We start from the raw sequence: 19,107 nt of genomic DNA on the forward strand, positions 1-19,107 counted from the left end.
TTTTTTTTTTTTTGGTTAGGTGGTAGAACTTGGCAGACCAGGCCAGAATCAAGTATAGATACTGCTCATAGTGCCTTCTTTAAAATGTACATTTTTAAACCTGCTTGCTTCTGACTCTCTTCCTTCTCTCCTTTAAGATGAATGATTTTGGAATCAAGAGCATGGATCAGGTGGCCCCTGTGTCTAATAGTTACAGAGGGACACTCAAGGTGAGTGATCAAGTCTATAAGAAAAAAATAATGGGAAAACTCAATCTTTAGGGGAAAGAATGATGGGCTGGGTCCCAGAGGACAGGTTCTAGTCTTTTTAATTTGCTGGCTGTGTGACTCTGGATTCTTGGCTTAATCGCTCTGGGCCTCAGTTTTCTAGTCTTTCAAACGGGTATCTTGATGCTGCTGGCTCTATTTTGCCCTCCAAGATATGGAACCATTTAACTTGAGAATGGTAAGGCCTTTGCGGTTTATCTCTGATGCTCCTTCCAAGGAAGAAAACCTGTGATTCTCGGTTGAACAGAGCTGGAGAGGCTTTTTTTTTTATTACTGTCTTTACTGGCCACTTAGGAGTTTCCTTGGGTGACATACAGGCTGTTTAAGAACTGAAATCAAAGACTCAGAAGGAGCAGATGGACCTACTGCTGCTGCCTCCACCCATCAGAAGGAGCAAAGGAGCCTTTTCTTGGAGCAGAGAATAAGGGTGTCTGTTTACATATCCCTCCCCCAGAAAAAAACAACAACAACCCAGATTAAAGATGAAAGACCCTTCTCTGCATAAATGAATTCCATGTAGCTTCTGTCCTAATTGCTTTCAGGAACATTCTTTAGCAGCACAACATCACTTCCCATTTGCCTTCTCCAAAATGTGACAGTAAGATATGATTGTTTTTTAGTGTTATATAGTAAATGTGCTTCTAAAGCAGTAATTTTAAGACCAGCCTCCTCAAAGCTTAGTGTCTTGGATATTAATGATCTATGTCAGGCATTTATATATTCTTTTGTATATCATTATGAGGTTATCTGTCCAATATAACCCAAAGAGCTGGAAATTGGCACAAGCTTGTCTAGTATTATGAAGATTAGTAATATCCAGGCTAGTGAGTTTTCTTGTTTGATTTGGGCAGATGTTTTAAGCATGGCAGAAACTCACAAGAAATTATAGTATTAAGTCAAGACCACACCCCTAAGAAAAATTTCTTCTGTGAGTTAAAAGAATTTGATGATGCCCATGCAGTTTCTGGGTTTGGAGAAGAAACAACCATTGGTGAAACGGATGTGTTGAAATATGCAGCACAAATTTATATTGTTCTTTGGCTTCCTGATTTAAAAAAGCAGAAATTACAGTCATGAAAGGCATTTCTTAGTCAGCTGGGTGATGCTTGTGAGAATTTAGAAAATCTACTGGATATTTCACCAGCGTTAGTCCTGTCGTAAAATTAAGCATATAAAATCGGTTGAGTGTTTTGCACTTGCCTGATTGATTTTGCCTCAGATTTGAGACATATTGGGCAATTGGACATCATTGTCTTGGGGTTTTTTGGGCTGGGTTCCAACTTCTGCCTGTCCTCCTTTGCAATGCTTCACTCCTTGTTCTGCGTTTCTGAAAAAGAAAGCATACAAACTGATTTTTATTTGTAAATGTGTTACACATTTTTTTTTTTTAATTGATGACTCAATTGATGGGTCATTGTATTACACATAACGTAGGATTTCCAGTTTATATTGGAAAAATAAAACATTTCTTCATATTTCTTTCCTCTACAAGTGAGGCAGCTATGAATCAAGGCATTATCTGATGTGTATAAATGAGGCTTACTTCAAAGGGAATTTCTTTCAGAAAAGTTACATAAGATTATTGGAAATGGACTCAATGTAAGCTTTGATTTTTCACATGTCTCTTCTTTCCCCTAAGCTGTAGACAGTTTAATTTAACTTTAAACCTATTTCCATTGGAAGTCTTTCTCCTCAAATGATTTGAGGGATTTTTTTTTCCCCCTTTTTGTAAATTTATAGATAACAAAACATTTAAAACATTTGCCATTTCTACAGTCTTCACATGTCATTAATCTTCGGTGACATTAATTATGTTCATCATGTTGTTCAACCACCACCATTAACTGTTCCCAAATTTTTCTACCACCCTTAACAGAAACTCATTGCCCACTAAGCATTGTGCCTTCCTGTCCCCTCCCTCCCACCCACTAATAAACTTTGATTTCTACACACTAGCCTGTTCCAGATATTTCATATAAGTGGGATCATACCATATTTGTCCTTTTGTGATTGACATTTTACTCAGCATGATGTTTTCAAGGTTCATTCATGTTCTGGCATGCATCAGGACAACATTTCTGTTTATGGCTATGTAATATTTCATTGTCTGGATATACCACATTTTGTTTATCCATTCCTCTGTTGATGGACCTTTTGACTATTGTGAATAGTGCTGCTGTGAACATTGGAGTACAAGTGTCTGTTTGCTTTCCTGCTTTTAATTCTTTGGGTATATACCTATGAGCCCCCACGCGTCTGTCAGTTTGTCAGAATTGGTCGACGGTCAACCATTTCAGGAGGTAGCATATGATCAGGAGCCCATGGTACTGAAGGAAGAATTCCAAGCTGCACTGAAGGCATTGGTGAAAAACAAAGCTCCAGGAATTGACAGAATACTGGTCGAGGTGTTTCAACAAATGGATGCAGCGCTGGAAGGGTTCACTTGTCTATGCCAAGAAATTTGGAAGACAGCTACCTGGCCAACCAACTGGAAGAGATCCATATTTATGCCTATTCCGAAGAAAGGTGATCCAACCGAATGCGGAAATTATCAAACAATATCATTAGTATCGCACACAAGTAAAATTTTGCAAAGGGTCATTCAAAAGCAGCTGCAGCAGTATATCGACAGGGAACTGCCAGAAATTCAAGTTGGATTCAGAAAAGGATGTGGAACCAGGGATATCATTGCTGATGTCAGATGGATCCTGGCTGAAAGCAGAGAATACCAGAAAGATATCTACCTGTATTTTATTGCCTATGGAAAGGCATTTGACTGTGTGGATCATAACAAATTATGAGTAACATTGCAGAGAATGGGAATTCCAGAATGCTTAATTGTGCTCATGAGGAACCTGTACACAGATCAAGAGGCAGTCGTTACAGCAGAACAAGGGGATACTGCGTGGTTTAAAGTCAGGAAAGGTGTGCATCATAGCTGTATCCTTTCACCATACTTATTCAGTCTGTATGCTGAACAAATAATCTGAGAAGCTGGACTATGTGAAGAGGAACAGTGCATCAGGATTGGAGGAAGACCATTAACAACCTACAATATGCAGATGACACAACCTTGCTTGCTGAAAGTGAAGAGGACTTGAAGCACTTATGGATGAAGATCAAAGATCACAGCCTTCAGTATGGATTACACTTCAACATAAAGAAAACAAAAATCCTCACAACTGGACCAATAAGCAACATCATGACAAACGGAGAAAAGATTGAAGTTATCAAGGATTTCATTTTGCTTGGATCCACAAGCAACACCCATGGAAGCAGCAGACAAGAAATCAAAAGATGCGTTGCACTGGGCAAATCTGCTGCAAAAGACCTCTTTGAAGTGTTGCAAAGATGTCACCTTGAAGATTAAGGTGCGCCTGACTCAAGCCGTGGCATTTTCAGTCGCCTCATATGCATGCAAAAGTTGGACAGTGAATAAGGAAGACAGAAGAACTGATGCCTTTGAATTGTGGTGTTGGGGAAGAGTATTGAATAAACTATGGACTGCGAAAAAAATGAACAAATCTCTCTTAGAAGAAGTATAACCAGAACTCTTCTTAGAAGCAAGGATGACGAGACTACGTCTTACATACTTCGGACATGTAATCAGGAGGGATCAGTCCCTGGAGAAGAACATCATGCTTGGTAAAGTAGTGGGTCATCGAAAAAGAGGAAGACCTCAATGAGTTGGACTGACACAGTGGCTGCAACAATGGACTCAAGCATAACAACGATTGTGAGGATGGCGCAGGACCAGGCAGTGTTTCGTTCTGTTGTACACAGGGTTGTTATGAATCGGAACTGACTCGACAACACCTAACAACAACAACAACAAGAACGTACCTAGGAGTGGCATTGCTGGGTCATATGGTAATTCTGTGTTTAACTTCTTGAGGATCTGCCAAATTATTTTCCACAGCAACTATACCATTTTACATTCCCACCAGCAATAGATGAGGGTTCCAATTTCCCCACATCCTCCGCAGCACCTGTTGTTTTCTATTTATCTTAATCATAGCTGTCCTGGTTTTGGGGGGCTTCTTTTTAATATGCTGTACTTCTATAAAATTAAAGCTTAAGGAATTTTCTCAATGTATTACTATTTTTGAACCATTGGAGTTGAGGAAAAACATCTTTAGTTTCAGTTGAAGTGTTTCATAGTAAATATTTTAGAATAAATACTTCCAAACATACAGTAATTTATTTCGTTGTTTGATTTTTCAATTTTTATTTAATATTTTGCCATTTGTTTTAGCTGCAGTGTGCTAAAACTGCTATGCTAAGGGTTATTTTTCTTACCACACAGCCCAATTGAATTTCTCTGATTTAGCAGGAGGGCCAGGTGTTTGGACAGAGTGGTTTCTAAGGTTCCTGCCAGCACTGTCCTTCTGAGATTGTATTATTTTTACGTTCGTTTATTTAATTTATTAATTGAAATGGATTAAGCCATTAAAACAGATTCCCAGTCATTCTAACTCTGATGTTGATGAAGTAATCCAGAGTAAAATAGAATCATTTCGGTCACTCTGATCATCTTAAAAATCTATTTAGAGAACTGATTGGTTGATCCACTATATTGCTTTTTAATTGCCAGTTTAACCAGGGTATATCATTAAGGTTAGCCATGGACCACTTTTAAAATAGATCATTAAATACATTAAACTATTGTATTTCAGTTTTCTTTTCCCTCTGTTTTCACAGCGCCAGCCAGCCTTCGACACTTTTGATGGGTCCCTGTTTGCTGCTTTCCCCTCGCTAAGTGAAGAGCAAACACTCCAAGAAGTACCAACAGGCTTGGATTCCATTTCTCATGGTAATTTGTTATTCAGACTGGACAAATAATTTCCCTAAGTAGTTCAGTGAATAAAGAGATGACAGTTCATACTGATGAATGTTGACATTTTGAGTCTTTTATATGAAAAGCCAAATAAAGGCTCTGGACCTGGGAGAAGGCAGTTTTCCTTTTTTCTGAACTTGATGATTCTGATGTCTTTACGTGCCAGAGACACCCCAAAAACCCACTGCTGTTGAGTCGATTCTGACTCTTAGAGACACCCCAGTGAGAGCAAATACGCTGAAGTTGGTGAACTGCAGTGGAATTCCTGAGCTTTCCGTTACTGGTGTTTTCAACACTACATCAGACTGGGTCTTTATTTCCCTGGTCCACTCTGCAAACCAGACATAAAATGGTGGACATTAAAATGCACACCAGCATTTAGTTCTGAGTTTACATCATTAGTTAAATCATCTCTGCATGGAGTTTTGGAGTGACACGTTATTTTTGCTAATCTTTGCCCATCTCTATGTATTTCTGTACTTCTTCTTGTCATTGTTTATTCTTTTTAGCATGTCAGATGAAGTCTCTGCAATTACTGTGATAGAGTTATCAGTTGGAAACGTTCCAGAGGTTACTTTGTCATATGAAGTAGGTTCTAGAAAACACAGCCCATAAAATTAATTAAAACACATACACTTGCATAAGCATAATGTCATGTGACAGTTTTATCATTGGGGAATTGTTGAGGAAATCCAGAGAAGACTTTTTGTTTTAAGAATGGAACGTGTCTCCTTTATGTGTGCTAAGTGTTGTATTTTCACACCGTGCTTGAAATCTCCACCATTCGCTTAGTTTAATGGAAGTAACTTTCAAATTATGCATTTATAATCCATTAAGTCTTTTGGATCAAACACCATGCAGTTTCTTTCATTGTGTAAAATGTTAAAAATAGACTTAGATAGACATTTTACCTATGCAAAACTGCTTTAGGAAGCTTTGCAACATAAAACTTGTGTTTTATTTTAGATGCTTCTTTTTTTTGTAAGTGTGGTTATGAGATGTATAATATTTTCTTAATACCAGTCAAAAAATTTTTTTGTTCGTATTAATACTCTTCTAAGGAATTATGTTAAGGTTTGGTATCAGAATTGTTCTTTCCTGGAAGCTGAAGTTTTCTCCCCTAACCCTGTATCTGATACTAGCATTTTGAAGTACTAATGACCCCGTGGGCTTTCCTCTAGAGTCCACCAACTGTGAATTGCCTCTGTTAACACCATGCAGCAAGGCTGTGATGAGCCAGGCCTTAAAAGCTACCTTCAGTGGCTTCAAGAAGGAGCAGCGCCGTCTCGGCATCCCAAAGAGTAAGTGTTGCCTTTTCGAGCCGCTTTTCTGAGTCTCTGGGTGGCGCAAATGGTTAAGCACTCGGCTAACTAAAAAGTTGGTGGTTTGAACCCTCCCGCCTTGGAAGAAAGGCTAGTGATCAGCTTTTGAAAGGTCACAGCCTTGAAAACCCTGTGGAGCACAGTTCTGCTCTGCACACATGGGGTCTCCAGGAGTCGGAATGGACTCAGTGGCAACTGGTTTGGTCTTTTGTTTTTTTCCTGAATCTGTGTTCTACTGGACAAATGAATTTGACAGCAGTTGCTTCATCTTGATTTATTTTTTGGGCGTCTTGCAAAGAGTAGCATATATATAGTTAACCTGAACCACTTTGTATTTCAACGCAGTCGGCGCTCATTAAATATACATGGGAGGGAATCATTGTTACCAGAAAAAAACCAAACCCATTGCTGTTGAGTCCATTCTGACTCATAGTGACCCTATAGGACAGACTAGAACTTCTCCCATAGAGTTTCCAAGGATTGCTTAGTGGATTCGAACTGCTGATCTTTTGGTTAGCAGCCATAGCACTTAACCACTGCACCATCAGGGTTTCCAAATCATTGTTAGCATCTTAGCATTCACCTTGGGCATATCGTAATGGTGTCTCGCTCATTTCGTTAATGGATATATATCAGGGTGACTCTGGTCTCACTGCCCCCTTGCATTCTTTCCCCTTGTTACATCATTTCTTCCCTCCCCTCTAGATCCTTGGCTGTGGACTGAGCAGCAAGTATGCCAGTGGCTTCTCTGGGCTACTAACGAGTTCAGTCTGGTGAACGTGAACTTCCAGAGGTTTGGCATGACCGGCCAGGTCTTGTGCAACCTTGGCAAGGAGTGCTTTCTGGAACTGGCACCTGACTTTGTGGGCGATATTCTCTGGGAACATCTGGAGCAGATGATCAGAGGTACCAGATGAATGGCTTGGCTCCTCCTTGTCTGGGTGAGCCGTTGGCAGGGAAGAGGAGTGGGGAGGTGTCCATGGTTTTCAGCTGTAGGTTTGACGTTTCAAATGATTTCAAGTAAATTGTCTGAAAACACCACTCGAGTGAGTCAGATATATGGCGGTGATTAGAGATTTTTGTTCCGCTTATGTATGTGTGTGTGTGTTTGTGTGTGTGGCATCAAAAATAGTCACAAGGCAGTAGTCGCCTTAGTCACTAATTTGTTCACGATTGCCAGACTGCATGCGTCATGGGTGTACATGTTGATTCAAGTATAAAAGGTATCAAGGATCCCCATGTTCAATGGGCTCACCCTACAAAGCAGACAGAAGTAGGTCAGCCTAAAGAAAAGGAAGCCTTTATTCAGGTCAACTCTGAATTTCAGAGTAAAATTTCCTAAGTCCAAGTGGAATCCACATTTCTTTTTGTTTTTGTTTGGTTTGGTTTGTTATATTTTTAAACAAATCTGTAAGTAGTTGATTGTATTTATACACTGATGTATTATACCAAAACTCACCATTGACCATAGAAGTCTCACCAAATATAGAAAAAATCTTGATTCAGACCTTAAAAGAGTAGTGAGATCTATGTTAAAGACACATTGAGTTAAAAAAAGTTATAGCTATGGATCATTTTAATTTTAAAATGAGAAAATTAGCACATTTGTAGATTCACAGAAACATCCACTGAGTTGGTTTTAAGCACATTGAGTTTCCATGGTTACAATAAACTCAGTCTTCGGGACCTTAGGAATCCAATCACCAGTCCTTTTTAGTTATGGCCTCCAAGGTCCAGGGACATAAAATATTTTTTCTTATTTTCTCTGAACTTGGACAAGGTCTTATCTGACAAGTTTCTGCTGAATCTGATTATTAGCAAATTGGATGTGTTTTGCTGTGACTCAGGGGTGTGAGTTTGTGTGTGTTTGCGTTTTTGGTGTGTATATGTATATGGTTAAGTGTATTCATAGTTAAGTAAACATACACAGAGAGGCCAGCCTTTTCGCTTTCAAAGTCCTCAGGCAAATATGTCTTCTGTTACAGACTCTCAGAGAACTGTGTCTCTCTCTTTGCAATGCTTGTTGCACTTTGAGAAGCTTCCAGGGTTTGAAGCTATGGGCCATACGCTTCACGGGGGCAGGAACTACGTCTGTCTTGTTGATGTACTCTTTTTCTCAGCCCCTTGTCCAGATAATACTTCATAAACACTCAACTATTTGTTGAATAGGTGAATGAGTTATAAACATAATCCCGACCTTTCACCTTCTTTTCCAGTGACAGGGTTCATTTTAGAAAACTTTTTTCCTGATTATTAGAAAAATATATTGCTGTGTAGTTTTTTGCAGTAGACATCATGGTGACTTGAAGCAGGTATACACAGAACGGTATACCATCCATTAAATGGGAAGCACTAAATGTGTGTCAGCTAAAATAACCAGAGAACAGTAATTCGGAAAGTAATTTTTTTTTCTCATGTAGTTTTTACCTAGAGTTACAATCTTAGGTATCCTTTGTCTATTTTTCAGAAAACCAAGAAAAGGCAGAAGAACAATATGAAGAAAATTCACACCTCAACTCAGTTCCTCATTGGATTAATAGCAATTCAGTAGGTTAGTCCGGTTGATTTTGCCCTTAAAAACTTGGTGTTAAATTATCCTGTTAGATTTGGACTCTCTAGTGGAATAGTCAGGAACCCTGGTGGTTCAGTGGTTAAGAGCTAGGCTGCTAACCAAAAGGTCATCAGTTCAAATCCACCAGCCGCTCCTTGGAACCCCTATGGGGCAGTTCTGCTCTATCCTATAGGGTGGCTAGGAATCGGAACTGACTTGACGGCATCTAAGAACAACAACAATGGAATAGTCTAGACCCGTTTCATGTTGTAGTCACACTTGGCTATTGAGCACTTGAAACACGGCTGGTCTACACTGAGATAGACGGTGAGGACAGAATGCACACTGAATTTTAAAGTCTTCGTATGAAACAAAGGCTGTAAAATACCACCTTAATAATTTACGAAATATTGATTGGATATTGGGGTGATGCTACTTGATATTTTAGGTTAAAAAAGATGTATGGAAATTAATTTCGCCTATTTCTTTTTACTCTCTAAATGTGGCTTCTAGAGTTTGGTGTTCTTTAAGTGGCTCCCATTATCTTTCTACTGGCCTGTGCTGTCTCAGCAATTCAGAGAGCAAGGGGCAGAAATAAGTGAGCTGATGGCTGTGGCCAGATAATAAGCCAGTATCGCAAAGAAGGGAGGTCTGGTGGCTCAGTGGTGAAGTGCTCAGCTGCAGACCGAAAGCTGCGCGGTTCAAACCCACCCAGTGGCTCCATGGGAGAAAAGACCTGGTGATCTGCTCCTTTGAACATTACAGTCTTAGAAACCCTATGGGGCTGTTCTACTCTGTCCTATAGGGTCGCTTTGAGTCAGAACTGACTCAACGGCACACAGCAAAGACAACAAATCGCGAAGAAGAAGGGGCAGGCAGAGCATGGAAAATCATCCTAAGTTTGCTCTGAGCTTTGGAGTTTTAAGAGGGCTCTTAGAACTTGGGTCCTTCCTTCTGGGTGCTGGTGCTGGTGAGGGTAGGTTAAGGGGTGGTCTTCCCTAGTTGGTGTGGGAGTGGGTGGCTAGAGAACTACATCATCAGAACTTTGTGCTTTGATGGTGTTGATCCAGTTCTCTGATTCTGCCCATGCCTCAAGTCAAACTTCTTGGTTCAGGTGAGGACTTCCCACTCTGCATCACCCTGCCCCTGGGGTTTACCAGTTGGCCTGCTCAGCAGGTCTTTCCAAATGTAGCACAGTGGGAGCCTTCTGCCTACCTGATCCCGGGTCAAAGTAAGAGAGCTTCCTTTAGTTTCCAGAAAATTAGTTATTCCCCGCCGGAAGGAGGTGGAAGCAGGCATGATGAAAGAGAGGGAGAAGGAAGCTTGGATCTGCCATCAGGAGATGTGGTTTCAAGGCTCATCTCTGCTCCTTACAAACCATAGAATGTTTGCAAATCACTTGTTCTCTGAGCCTTACTGTCCCTGGGAGCTGAAAAAGGCAGTGACCCCTGTCCTCGCGAGGGTCACATGAATGCACTCGATACACTACCAAGATGAAGAAATAGTAGCATGGTGGCATTGAGTCCTGGGTCCAGAAGGAGCTGCCATTTTGGAAAAGGGTTTCTGTGTTGCAAAGATAAATTGGTTTAGAAGAGGAGGACTTAGTGCTTGGTGGGGAACCTGCCACCGAAGCCCACGTCTCCACCAAGGTTTTGTGGAGAGGGAGAGCACGCAGGACTGGACATGTTTGGGGTGGTTAGAAGGTTTGGAGGGCCTTGATAGTTAAGTTACCATGTTAACCTTCACTAACAGCTGTCCACTGGTATTGTTCCAGGTTTTGCTATGGATCAGGCACCCTATGGAATGCAGACACAGAACTACTCCAAAGGCAGCCTCCTGGACACCCTATGTCAGCCTTCTCCTGCGCCCAGTGCCCTTAGTTCAGAGCAGGAGCTCCAGCTGTACCCCAAGTCACGGCTCAACACCATTGGTGTCAACTACTGTCCCGTCAGCCAGGACTTCCAGGGAAGCAACTTGAATTTGCTTCCTAACAATTCCGGTAAGACTGATGCATCCAAGCATTCCTTTAAGCAACACCATCTGTTTGATTCTGGGAGCTGGCCAGGTCGTCACATCCTATAGTGAAATGGACTTTTTTTTCTTAATAAATACATCCTGTTTTCAGCCATTGAAAGAGGAGTTGGAAGTACTTGTCCATGTTCTAAGTGACTTTTGGTCACTAACACAGACAACTGGTTTATTCAACAGATGAACACATGATATGACTCAGCACTGATCCAGGCACTGAATGCCAGTAAACAGGACAGACTCCCTGCTCATGAGGTGAAATTCCTCCACGAATGGAATGTTTGGTGGAGACAACTGTGGGAAAGTGACAGGTTTTTATAATGGAAATGAAACATTTTATATACAGTCATACAACTCAATGAACTTTTACATATATATACCTGTGGTACCAATTGCCTTCTAGTTGACTCTGACCCATGGCAACCCCATGTGCGTCAGAGTAGAACTGTGCTCCATAGGGTTTTCTATGACTGATTTTTTGGAAGCGGTTGGCCAGGCCTTTCTTCCGAGGCACCTCTGGGTGAGTTCGAGGTGCTGACCTTTGGCTAGTGGCCAGCTCTTAACTGTTTGCACCACTGAGGACACAAACGGTTTGTACTCGACTATGAACCTAAAATTTGGTGGTTGGAACCCACCTAGCAGCTCCATGGAAGAAAGGCCTGGTGATCTGTTTCTATAAAGATTACAGCCAAGAAAACCCTATGGAGCAGTCTTACTTTATAACACCTGGGGTTGCATGAGTTGGTATCAACTCGATGGCAATGTTTTTTTTTTTTGTTTTTTTTTTTGGTTAATACACCTGTGTAACTACCGCTCAGATGAAGTTAGAGAAGTTTCCAACACCCTGGAAGCCTCCCTCATACCCCTTCTCAGCCAGTACCCTCGCTCCCACCCTTAGAGGAAACCATTATTCTGATTTTTTTAATTATAGATTAGTTCTTGAACTTCATGTAAATGGAACCATACACAGTTTTCTTTTGTGCTTGTCTTTTGCTCATGATTAAGTCTGAGATTCATCTGTGTTATGGAATATAGCCACAACATGTCCTTTTTCACTGCTGTGTAGTATTCCATTATATGAAGCTTTGTTGTTGTTAGCTGCTGTTGAGTCAGCCCCCACCTCATAGCGACCCCATGCACAACAGAACAAAACTCTGCCCATTCCTGTGCCATCCTTATGATCGGGTAGGGATCAGACCATTGAGATCCATAGGGTTTTCACTGGCTAATTTTCACAAGTAGAGCACTAGGCCTTTCTTCCTAGTTCTCGTAGTGAGGAAGCTCTGCTCAAACTTTTTCAGCATCATAGCAACACACAAGCCTCCACTGACAGATGGGTGATGGTGCAATACACGTGAAGGGAATCGAACCCGGGTCTCCCTCATGGAAGGCAAGAATTTTACCACTGAGCCATCACCGCCCTCCTCGTTGCTGTATAGTATTGCATTATATGAAGCTACAATTTACTTATCCATTCTACTGTTGTGGAAGGTGTGATTTGTAGCATATATTTATTTTTATTTTTCTATTACTTTTTTATTGTGCTTTAGATGAAGGTTTACAGTGCAGATCAGTTTCTCATTAAACAATTAATACACATATTGTTTTGTGACATTGGTTACCAACCCCATGACATGTCAACACTCTCAGCTGCTCTACCTTGGGTTCCCCATTTCCATTCATTTGTCCAGCTTTCCTGTCCCCCTCCTGCTTTCTCATCCTTGCCCCTGGGCTGGTATGCCCATTTAGTCTCGTATGCGTGGTTGAACTACGGGTATTATTGTTTGTTTTATGGGTCTGTCTAATCTTTGGCTGAAGGGTAAACCTCAGGAGTGACTTCAGTACTGAGTTAAAAGGGTGTCCAGGGCCATACCCTCGGGGTTTCTCCAGTTTCTGTCAGACCAGTAAGTTTGGACTTTTTTTATGAGTTAGAATTTTGGTCTACACTTTTCTCCAGCTCTGTCCGGGACCCTCTATTGTGATCCCTGTCAGAGCAGTCTGTGGTGGTAGCCGGGCACCATCTAGGTGTTCTGGACTCAGTCTAGTGAAGGCTGTGGTAGTTGTGATCCATTAGTCCTTTGGACTAATCTTTCCCTTGTCTCTTTGGTTTTCTTCATTCTCGCTTGCTCCAGACAGGGTGAGACCAGTGGGGTATCTTAGATGGCCGCTCACAAGCTTTTAAGACCCCAGATGGGTAGAGTATATTTATCATAGGGATTAAGCACGGGGTGACAGGAGCATTCTGAGAGTCTGTGGAAGATTCTACACCCAGAGTGTACAGCTGCATGGGTGGCTGTCGGTACTGATGTTCCTGTTGAACCTAAGACTAACCCGGAGTAATTCCACAGTAGCATTGGCCCCTTTTATTACCCCATAGGACTCAAAGTATGTGCTTGGTTGTCTTTCCTTGCCAGGTAAGCCCAGAGACCCGGACTCCACCGAGAGCGGCGCGGACAGCTTCGAGAGCTCAGACTCGCTGCTACAGTCCTGGAATAGCCAGTCATCCTTGCTTGATGTACAGCGGGTACCTTCCTTTGAGAGCTTCGAGGACGACTGCAGCCAGCCCCTCGGCGTCAACAAGCCAACCATGTCGTTCAAGGACTACATCCAGGAAAGAAGTGACCCTGTGGAGCAGGGCAAACCAGTTATACCTGCGGCAGTGCTGGCCGGCTTCACAGGTGAGCATGGCCCTGCCACCGGCCACCAGCCTCGCCCCTTGAGCCCCCTCACATGCCTTGCCGAGCACCATGTTTATCAAGGGTGGCTCCAGTGTACACACTAGTATTTATACTCCACATTCTCTGCGTGGCTGGCTGTATCCCTGGATCCTAAAAATGCCAGCCGTGCAGGGATTTTCACACATGGAGCTCACTGGGGTGGGTGAAAAGCCACCTGGGATGTGCTGGGCCTTCTAGAGGAAGAGGGAGAGGGGGAGGAGGAGCAGGGGACACTGGGCCTGAGGACTCCTTTGCCGGGACACACCCTCTCCAGGAATGTCCCAGAACTAAACAGGCTTAGGCTGGGGTCGAATCAGGGAGGGGCCGCAGAGCCAGCCTCCAGCAATACAGGGACTGTTTACCTTTTCTTGCTTCTGAAATCTTATTTTTAAGGTTTAGGAGAGAGCTATTCTAGACTATTGTAGACGAAGGACAAATATTAAAGCTGTTTTTGCAACCAGATATTTTCAGCAAAAATTGGAGACTTGTTTCATTGCCTCTTGTATCCTTAAGTAGTTTTTTTTTTTTTTTTTTTTTTTGTATTTTGACCATATGGAGCCATTGTGGGTTAAAAAAGAAATACCTCCTTAAAAAAATTTGATGATTAAAATAAGAGTTTATAGGCATATGGTTTTTTTTTTCTCTGTTACATAAAACAGACAACCTATAAATGTTACCAAGATACGTATAAAGACGGTGTGGAAACCGATGTCACCTTCATAGCCAGGGTCCAATACTGATAATACACAACTGTGGCATTAGTGGTTCCTTTCACTTTACTCTCAAAAAAACAAAACAAAAACCAGTTTCCATCCCGTCCTCTCCTACTCATGGCTACCCCGTGTGTGTCAGAGTAGAACTGGACTCCATAGAGTTTTCAAAGCTGATTTTTTGGAAGTAGATTGCCAGGCCTTTCTTCCAGGGTGCCACTGGGTAGACTCAAACCTCCAACCTTTCTGTTAGCAGCCGAGCACTTAGCCGTTTGCACCACCTAGGGACTCTGCCAACTCAAGGGTGGTGGTATTGGCCCATTTTACAGATGGGGAAATTGGCTCAGAGGTAGACAGGTCTCCCATGGCCACATGGGTAACCCAGCTCTGACTGGTTCCAGATCACCTGCTTTTCCTGCTCTGTGGGACAAAAGCCATCAGGTTTTGGGGAGTGGTGGGAAGTGGGTGGGGTTTGAGTTGGAAGACTCAGTGTCTTTCACCCCACACTGATGGGTGTGTGACCCCGGGCAAGGCCCCTGGTCTCGAGGCACATCTTACTCCTCATCTTTAAAGCAGGGCTAAATGGTGCGTCATAAAGTGGTGGCTGTAAATAGTAACTGAGAAAAGGCATGTGGAGAACACTTTGCAAAGCATACTTTACCCAATAAATGCTATGAGGCAATGGGTATTAGCCCCATTGGCTGCTGAGTAAACCCAGTCTCAGGGAGCTCGAGTAACTTTGCCAGGATCACTCAGCAGGGTAAGCAGAATGGGAACCACCGTGGCTGTGCCTCACTCTGGGATGAAATGCCGCTCAGTTGCCCCCACCCCGTCCCCCTGTGTTTCTAGAAATAAACCCTGAAGGCTTTCACATAAGGAATAAACAGGAGTTGCTTGCCCTAAATTTTCCCTGAAAGACCAAACCCAGCAACGCAGGGGAAGATTGTCTCAGTTGAGTGACCTTCAGAGTAGGAAGTGTCAAAGAAGCCTTATATTTGGTGTCCAGATTTATCCCATTAAGGCACCAACACCTTGAGTTGCACCTTCATGTTGGAATTCAGCTCAGAGAGTCAGGTCTGCAGTCTTAAATCAGTTAGTTTAATTAGGATGACTTCAGGAGCTCTGGTGGCTGCTAACCTAAAGGTTGGTGGTTCACACCCACCCAGCAGCTCTGCAGGAGAAAGACCTGGTGATCTGCTCCCATGAAGATCACACTGGGTTGTTATCAGTTGAAATCGACTCAATGGCACCCATCAACAACAAATTAGGATGACTTGCGTTGCTGTTTGGAGTCCCTGGGTGGTGAAGTTAAGCACTCCTTGACTACTAGCCAGAAGGTTGGCGGTTCAAACTCACCTAGAGGCGCCTCAGAAGAAAGGCCTGGCAATCTGCTTCTGAAAGGTCACAGCCTTGAAAACCCTATGGAGCAGTTCTAGTGTGCACACATGGGGTCACCATGAGTTGGAGTTGACAGCAACTGGTAAAACTGGCAAGAGCTTTGCTGTATTTTAAACGTATAAAAATGTGTAATTTGCCTTTTTGCCTCCCAGGAAGTGGACCTATTCAGCTGTGGCAGTTTCTGTTGGAATTACTCTCGGACAAGTCTTGCCAGTCGTTCATTAGCTGGACGGGGGATGGATGGGAGTTTAAGCTTGCCGACCCCGACGAGGTAGGATCAGGCCTGGGAAACCTCTGGGCTCTGAACCCGGGTTGCATCCTGTTGGGTTCCCACATGCAGTCCTTGGGGCACAGGAAAGGGTTAACTGTACAGATAAGAACACTGCTGCCTGAGGCATTCAGACTATCAAGAACATGGACGAGGGATCACACAGCCTTTGGGCAGACATCATCATCTTGCCCCGTTGTCTGATAAAAAAGTCCACACCGCAAGATGACGTTTTCTCCAGCCCATCTGAAAATGCCTTAGGAAAGTCCGTTTTTTCCATGTGGGGTAATGAGCCCCTGGCGTGGCTTCCCGGCTCCTCGGCTGAGCTTGGCTGCACTGGAACCAGCCTTGGCTGGTTGGAGCCAGGCGCCCTGCCCAGAGCGAAAGGCCGAGGGCAGCTCTAATGTCAGTCCCTCCAGGACAGAATTAAGGAAGGCCCTTGATATCTGGCACCGGAAGAGTGTCATCTGTCACCTCCCCAATTCCATTGGGGAGCAGGAACACTGAGGAGTGAGTCACGTCATGTGACTCAAACCCCCACTCGGCAGCTGTTCGCCGTTCCTGTTGGGATTAGAACCCGGGATGTGGGGACCCCAGCAGCATTTCCTTTGTCTCAGGCTGTCCTGATTCCGAGGGACGCAGCGCACTTGACAAGGGGCACAAGGGCCCTGGCACGTGTGTTAGAACAGGTGGCGCCTCTGTGTGCGTTATAGTCGTCAGACCTCTGTGATGAGCATTCGAGTCAATCCGGACTGTCGCTAGCGTTCCCTCTGTTGACTTTAACTCTGCGTCGCCTTTAACGCTTTTCTGTCTGTGTCCACCAAAGGTGGCCCGCCGGTGGGGAAAGAGGAAAAACAAGCCAAAGATGAACTACGAAAAGCTGAGCCGCGGCCTGCGCTACTATTACGACAAGAACATCATCCACAAGACATCGGGGAAGCGCTACGTGTACCGCTTTGTGTGCGACCTGCAGAACTTGCTTGGCTTCACGCCTGAAGAGCTCCACGCCATCCTGGGCGTCCAGCCCGACACGGAGGACTGAGGCCCGGCGGGACTGCCTGAGCCGGCCCCGGCCCCGGCCCCATGTGACTGTGATGGGAAGCCCATCCTGACCGCCGCTCCAGGGACCTTGAGCAGAAGGGATTTCATATGTCCAGGGACATCACCGAGAAGCAGTGGTCTCATTGCCTCCGAAACCGCGCTTCTCCGACTCAGCATTGCGAAGGCAGCACAGCTCCTTGCTTCCAAGGTCTGCTGGCAGGAAAATGCTATTTATGATGCTACCAAATTAAGGCAGTCGTGAAGGAAGCCCTGGGAAGCCATGCGGGCTCAAAGCAGGCCTTGTGTGTGACCCCGGATCGTGCAGCTATTTTATGATTTGCAAAGGGAAGGCGTGTGTACGTGCACGTGTACACGGATTTGTTTGCTTTTGCCTTTGGCAACCAGAAATAGGAAATGCAAAAGCATTCTCTTTGTTTGAGAGGGGGAGGAGGGTGGGAAGGAAAGAATCACGCCATTTCAGAAGTTAGTGTGTAGATATTATTGTAATCTTAATAATTGTTATCAGAATCCTGTACCAGTCCTATTTAACAGAAATTATATATTGTAATTTAAAATAATTATGTAACTGTATTTGAAAGAAGAATGCAGACATCTGATGTTTATTCCATTTTTTTCAATAGCACAGACAGCATTTTACAAAGGGTTGCTTCTGCCAGGGGCTGATTAAAATTGTAAAATGTGCACTATTGACATTTAATATACCTATAGGAATAAGGTCTAGAAGGGTTAATCCCTCTTTTTGTTTTTTGTTTTTTTGTTTGCCATGGTTATTATTTGGCAAGGACTTTGTACATTTGGGAATTTTTACAAGGAACTAATGTTATTATCTGGGAGCACATCTGGCCTCCCATGGTTTCTCCTTTAATTGTAATGTAAAAGTAAATAGTTATAAAGCAGTATTTTTCTTGACAAATGGCATATGTTTTCCACGTCTATGCATGTCTTTAAATCAGTTTATACACAACTTATTTTTTAGTTTGACTGTTTCCCCAATGCACCTCTCCCTGACCAACATTCCTTTTCCCTGCTCCCAGTTATTCTGTATGATTAAAATAAGAATACTATTTTTGGAAATATGCAACTCCTTTTCAGAGATCAGGAGGGATTTATGTAGCAGCTATTTTTACTGCAAAAGTAATTCACTGGACAAAAAAAAAGTAATTTGTAAGAAAGCTTTATTTTTATCTCCGCTCCACGTAAAGTTCAACATTATTGTAACAGAGCTGAAGGTTCTGGGGTGGGGGCAGGGGATCTTTATTAAATCTCTTGAACATAAACGAAGCACGGCTTGTCCTGTTGTTTTCATTGGTCATGTCTTGGATTATTTGGATAACATACCAAAAAAAAGAAGAAGAAGAAAACAAAAAAACATTTGTTATCAAGTTGATTCCAACTCATGGTGACCCCGTTGTTGGAGAAGAACTGTGTTCTATAGGGTTGTCAGTGGCTGATTTTTCAGAAGTAGATTGCCAGGCCTTTCTTCCAAGGCACCTCTGGGTAGACTCAAACTTCCAGCCTTTCGGTTAGCAGCTGAGCATGTTAACCCCTCTGGATAACATACTGCTGCTTTTTGCTGAGTGTCCACAGGAACATAGTTTTCTTATTTCTTGAACACAGACTAGCTGGAGACAGAGAGGGTAAGTAAATAATGAATAAGAATGTACTGGAATAGTTCATTTAAAGAAAATGTTTTGATTGCGGTGGAGACATTTGTATTTGTTTCAAAGGAGCTCTTGGGTCAGCCATGTGTTCTTGACCTTTCATAAATGATTGAATCCAGTTGGTTGGTTTCAAAGTTGGACTAGTTTTACAGCAGTGTGGCCTTGGACAGACAGCTTAAATCTCTGGGCCGTGATTTTCTCATCTCTAAAAAATTGCCCATGTAATGAGACCATGTAATGGGGTGATAGGGCAAGCTGAGAAGAGCAAAGCCATAACTGGGGACACT

At 43.0% G+C, this 19,107-nt stretch overlaps 1 protein-coding gene across 2 annotated transcripts in view; it reads left to right on the forward strand.

Moving 5' to 3' along the window:
- The window catches only part of ETS2 (ETS proto-oncogene 2, transcription factor), a 22,991-nt gene extending 5,125 nt beyond the window's left edge, over positions 1-17,866 (forward strand). Inside the window, exons 2-10 of one of the 2 annotated variants that reach the window (XM_004387992.2) lie at positions 138-209; positions 4,968-5,079; positions 6,285-6,404; positions 7,131-7,331; positions 8,893-8,976; positions 10,751-10,975; positions 13,419-13,682; positions 15,982-16,100; positions 16,924-17,866. In XM_004387992.2, the coding sequence (XP_004388049.1) occupies positions 138-209; positions 4,968-5,079; positions 6,285-6,404; positions 7,131-7,331; positions 8,893-8,976; positions 10,751-10,975; positions 13,419-13,682; positions 15,982-16,100; positions 16,924-17,139 (1,413 nt within the window). In that variant the 3' untranslated portion in view covers positions 17,140-17,866. Of the gene's footprint in view, positions 1-137; positions 210-4,967; positions 5,080-6,284; positions 6,405-7,130; positions 7,367-8,892; positions 8,977-10,750; positions 10,976-13,418; positions 13,683-15,981; positions 16,101-16,923 lie in introns of those variants that run through there. The other variant, XM_023742145.1, reaches the window with a different exon arrangement.
- The last annotated feature ends 1,241 nt before the right edge of the window (positions 17,867-19,107 follow it).

The sequence above is a fragment of the Trichechus manatus genome, unplaced genomic scaffold (genome assembly GCF_000243295.1).
Source record: "Trichechus manatus latirostris isolate Lorelei unplaced genomic scaffold, TriManLat1.0 scaffold00202, whole genome shotgun sequence".
NCBI classification, from domain to species: Eukaryota; Metazoa; Chordata; class Mammalia; order Sirenia; family Trichechidae; genus Trichechus; species Trichechus manatus.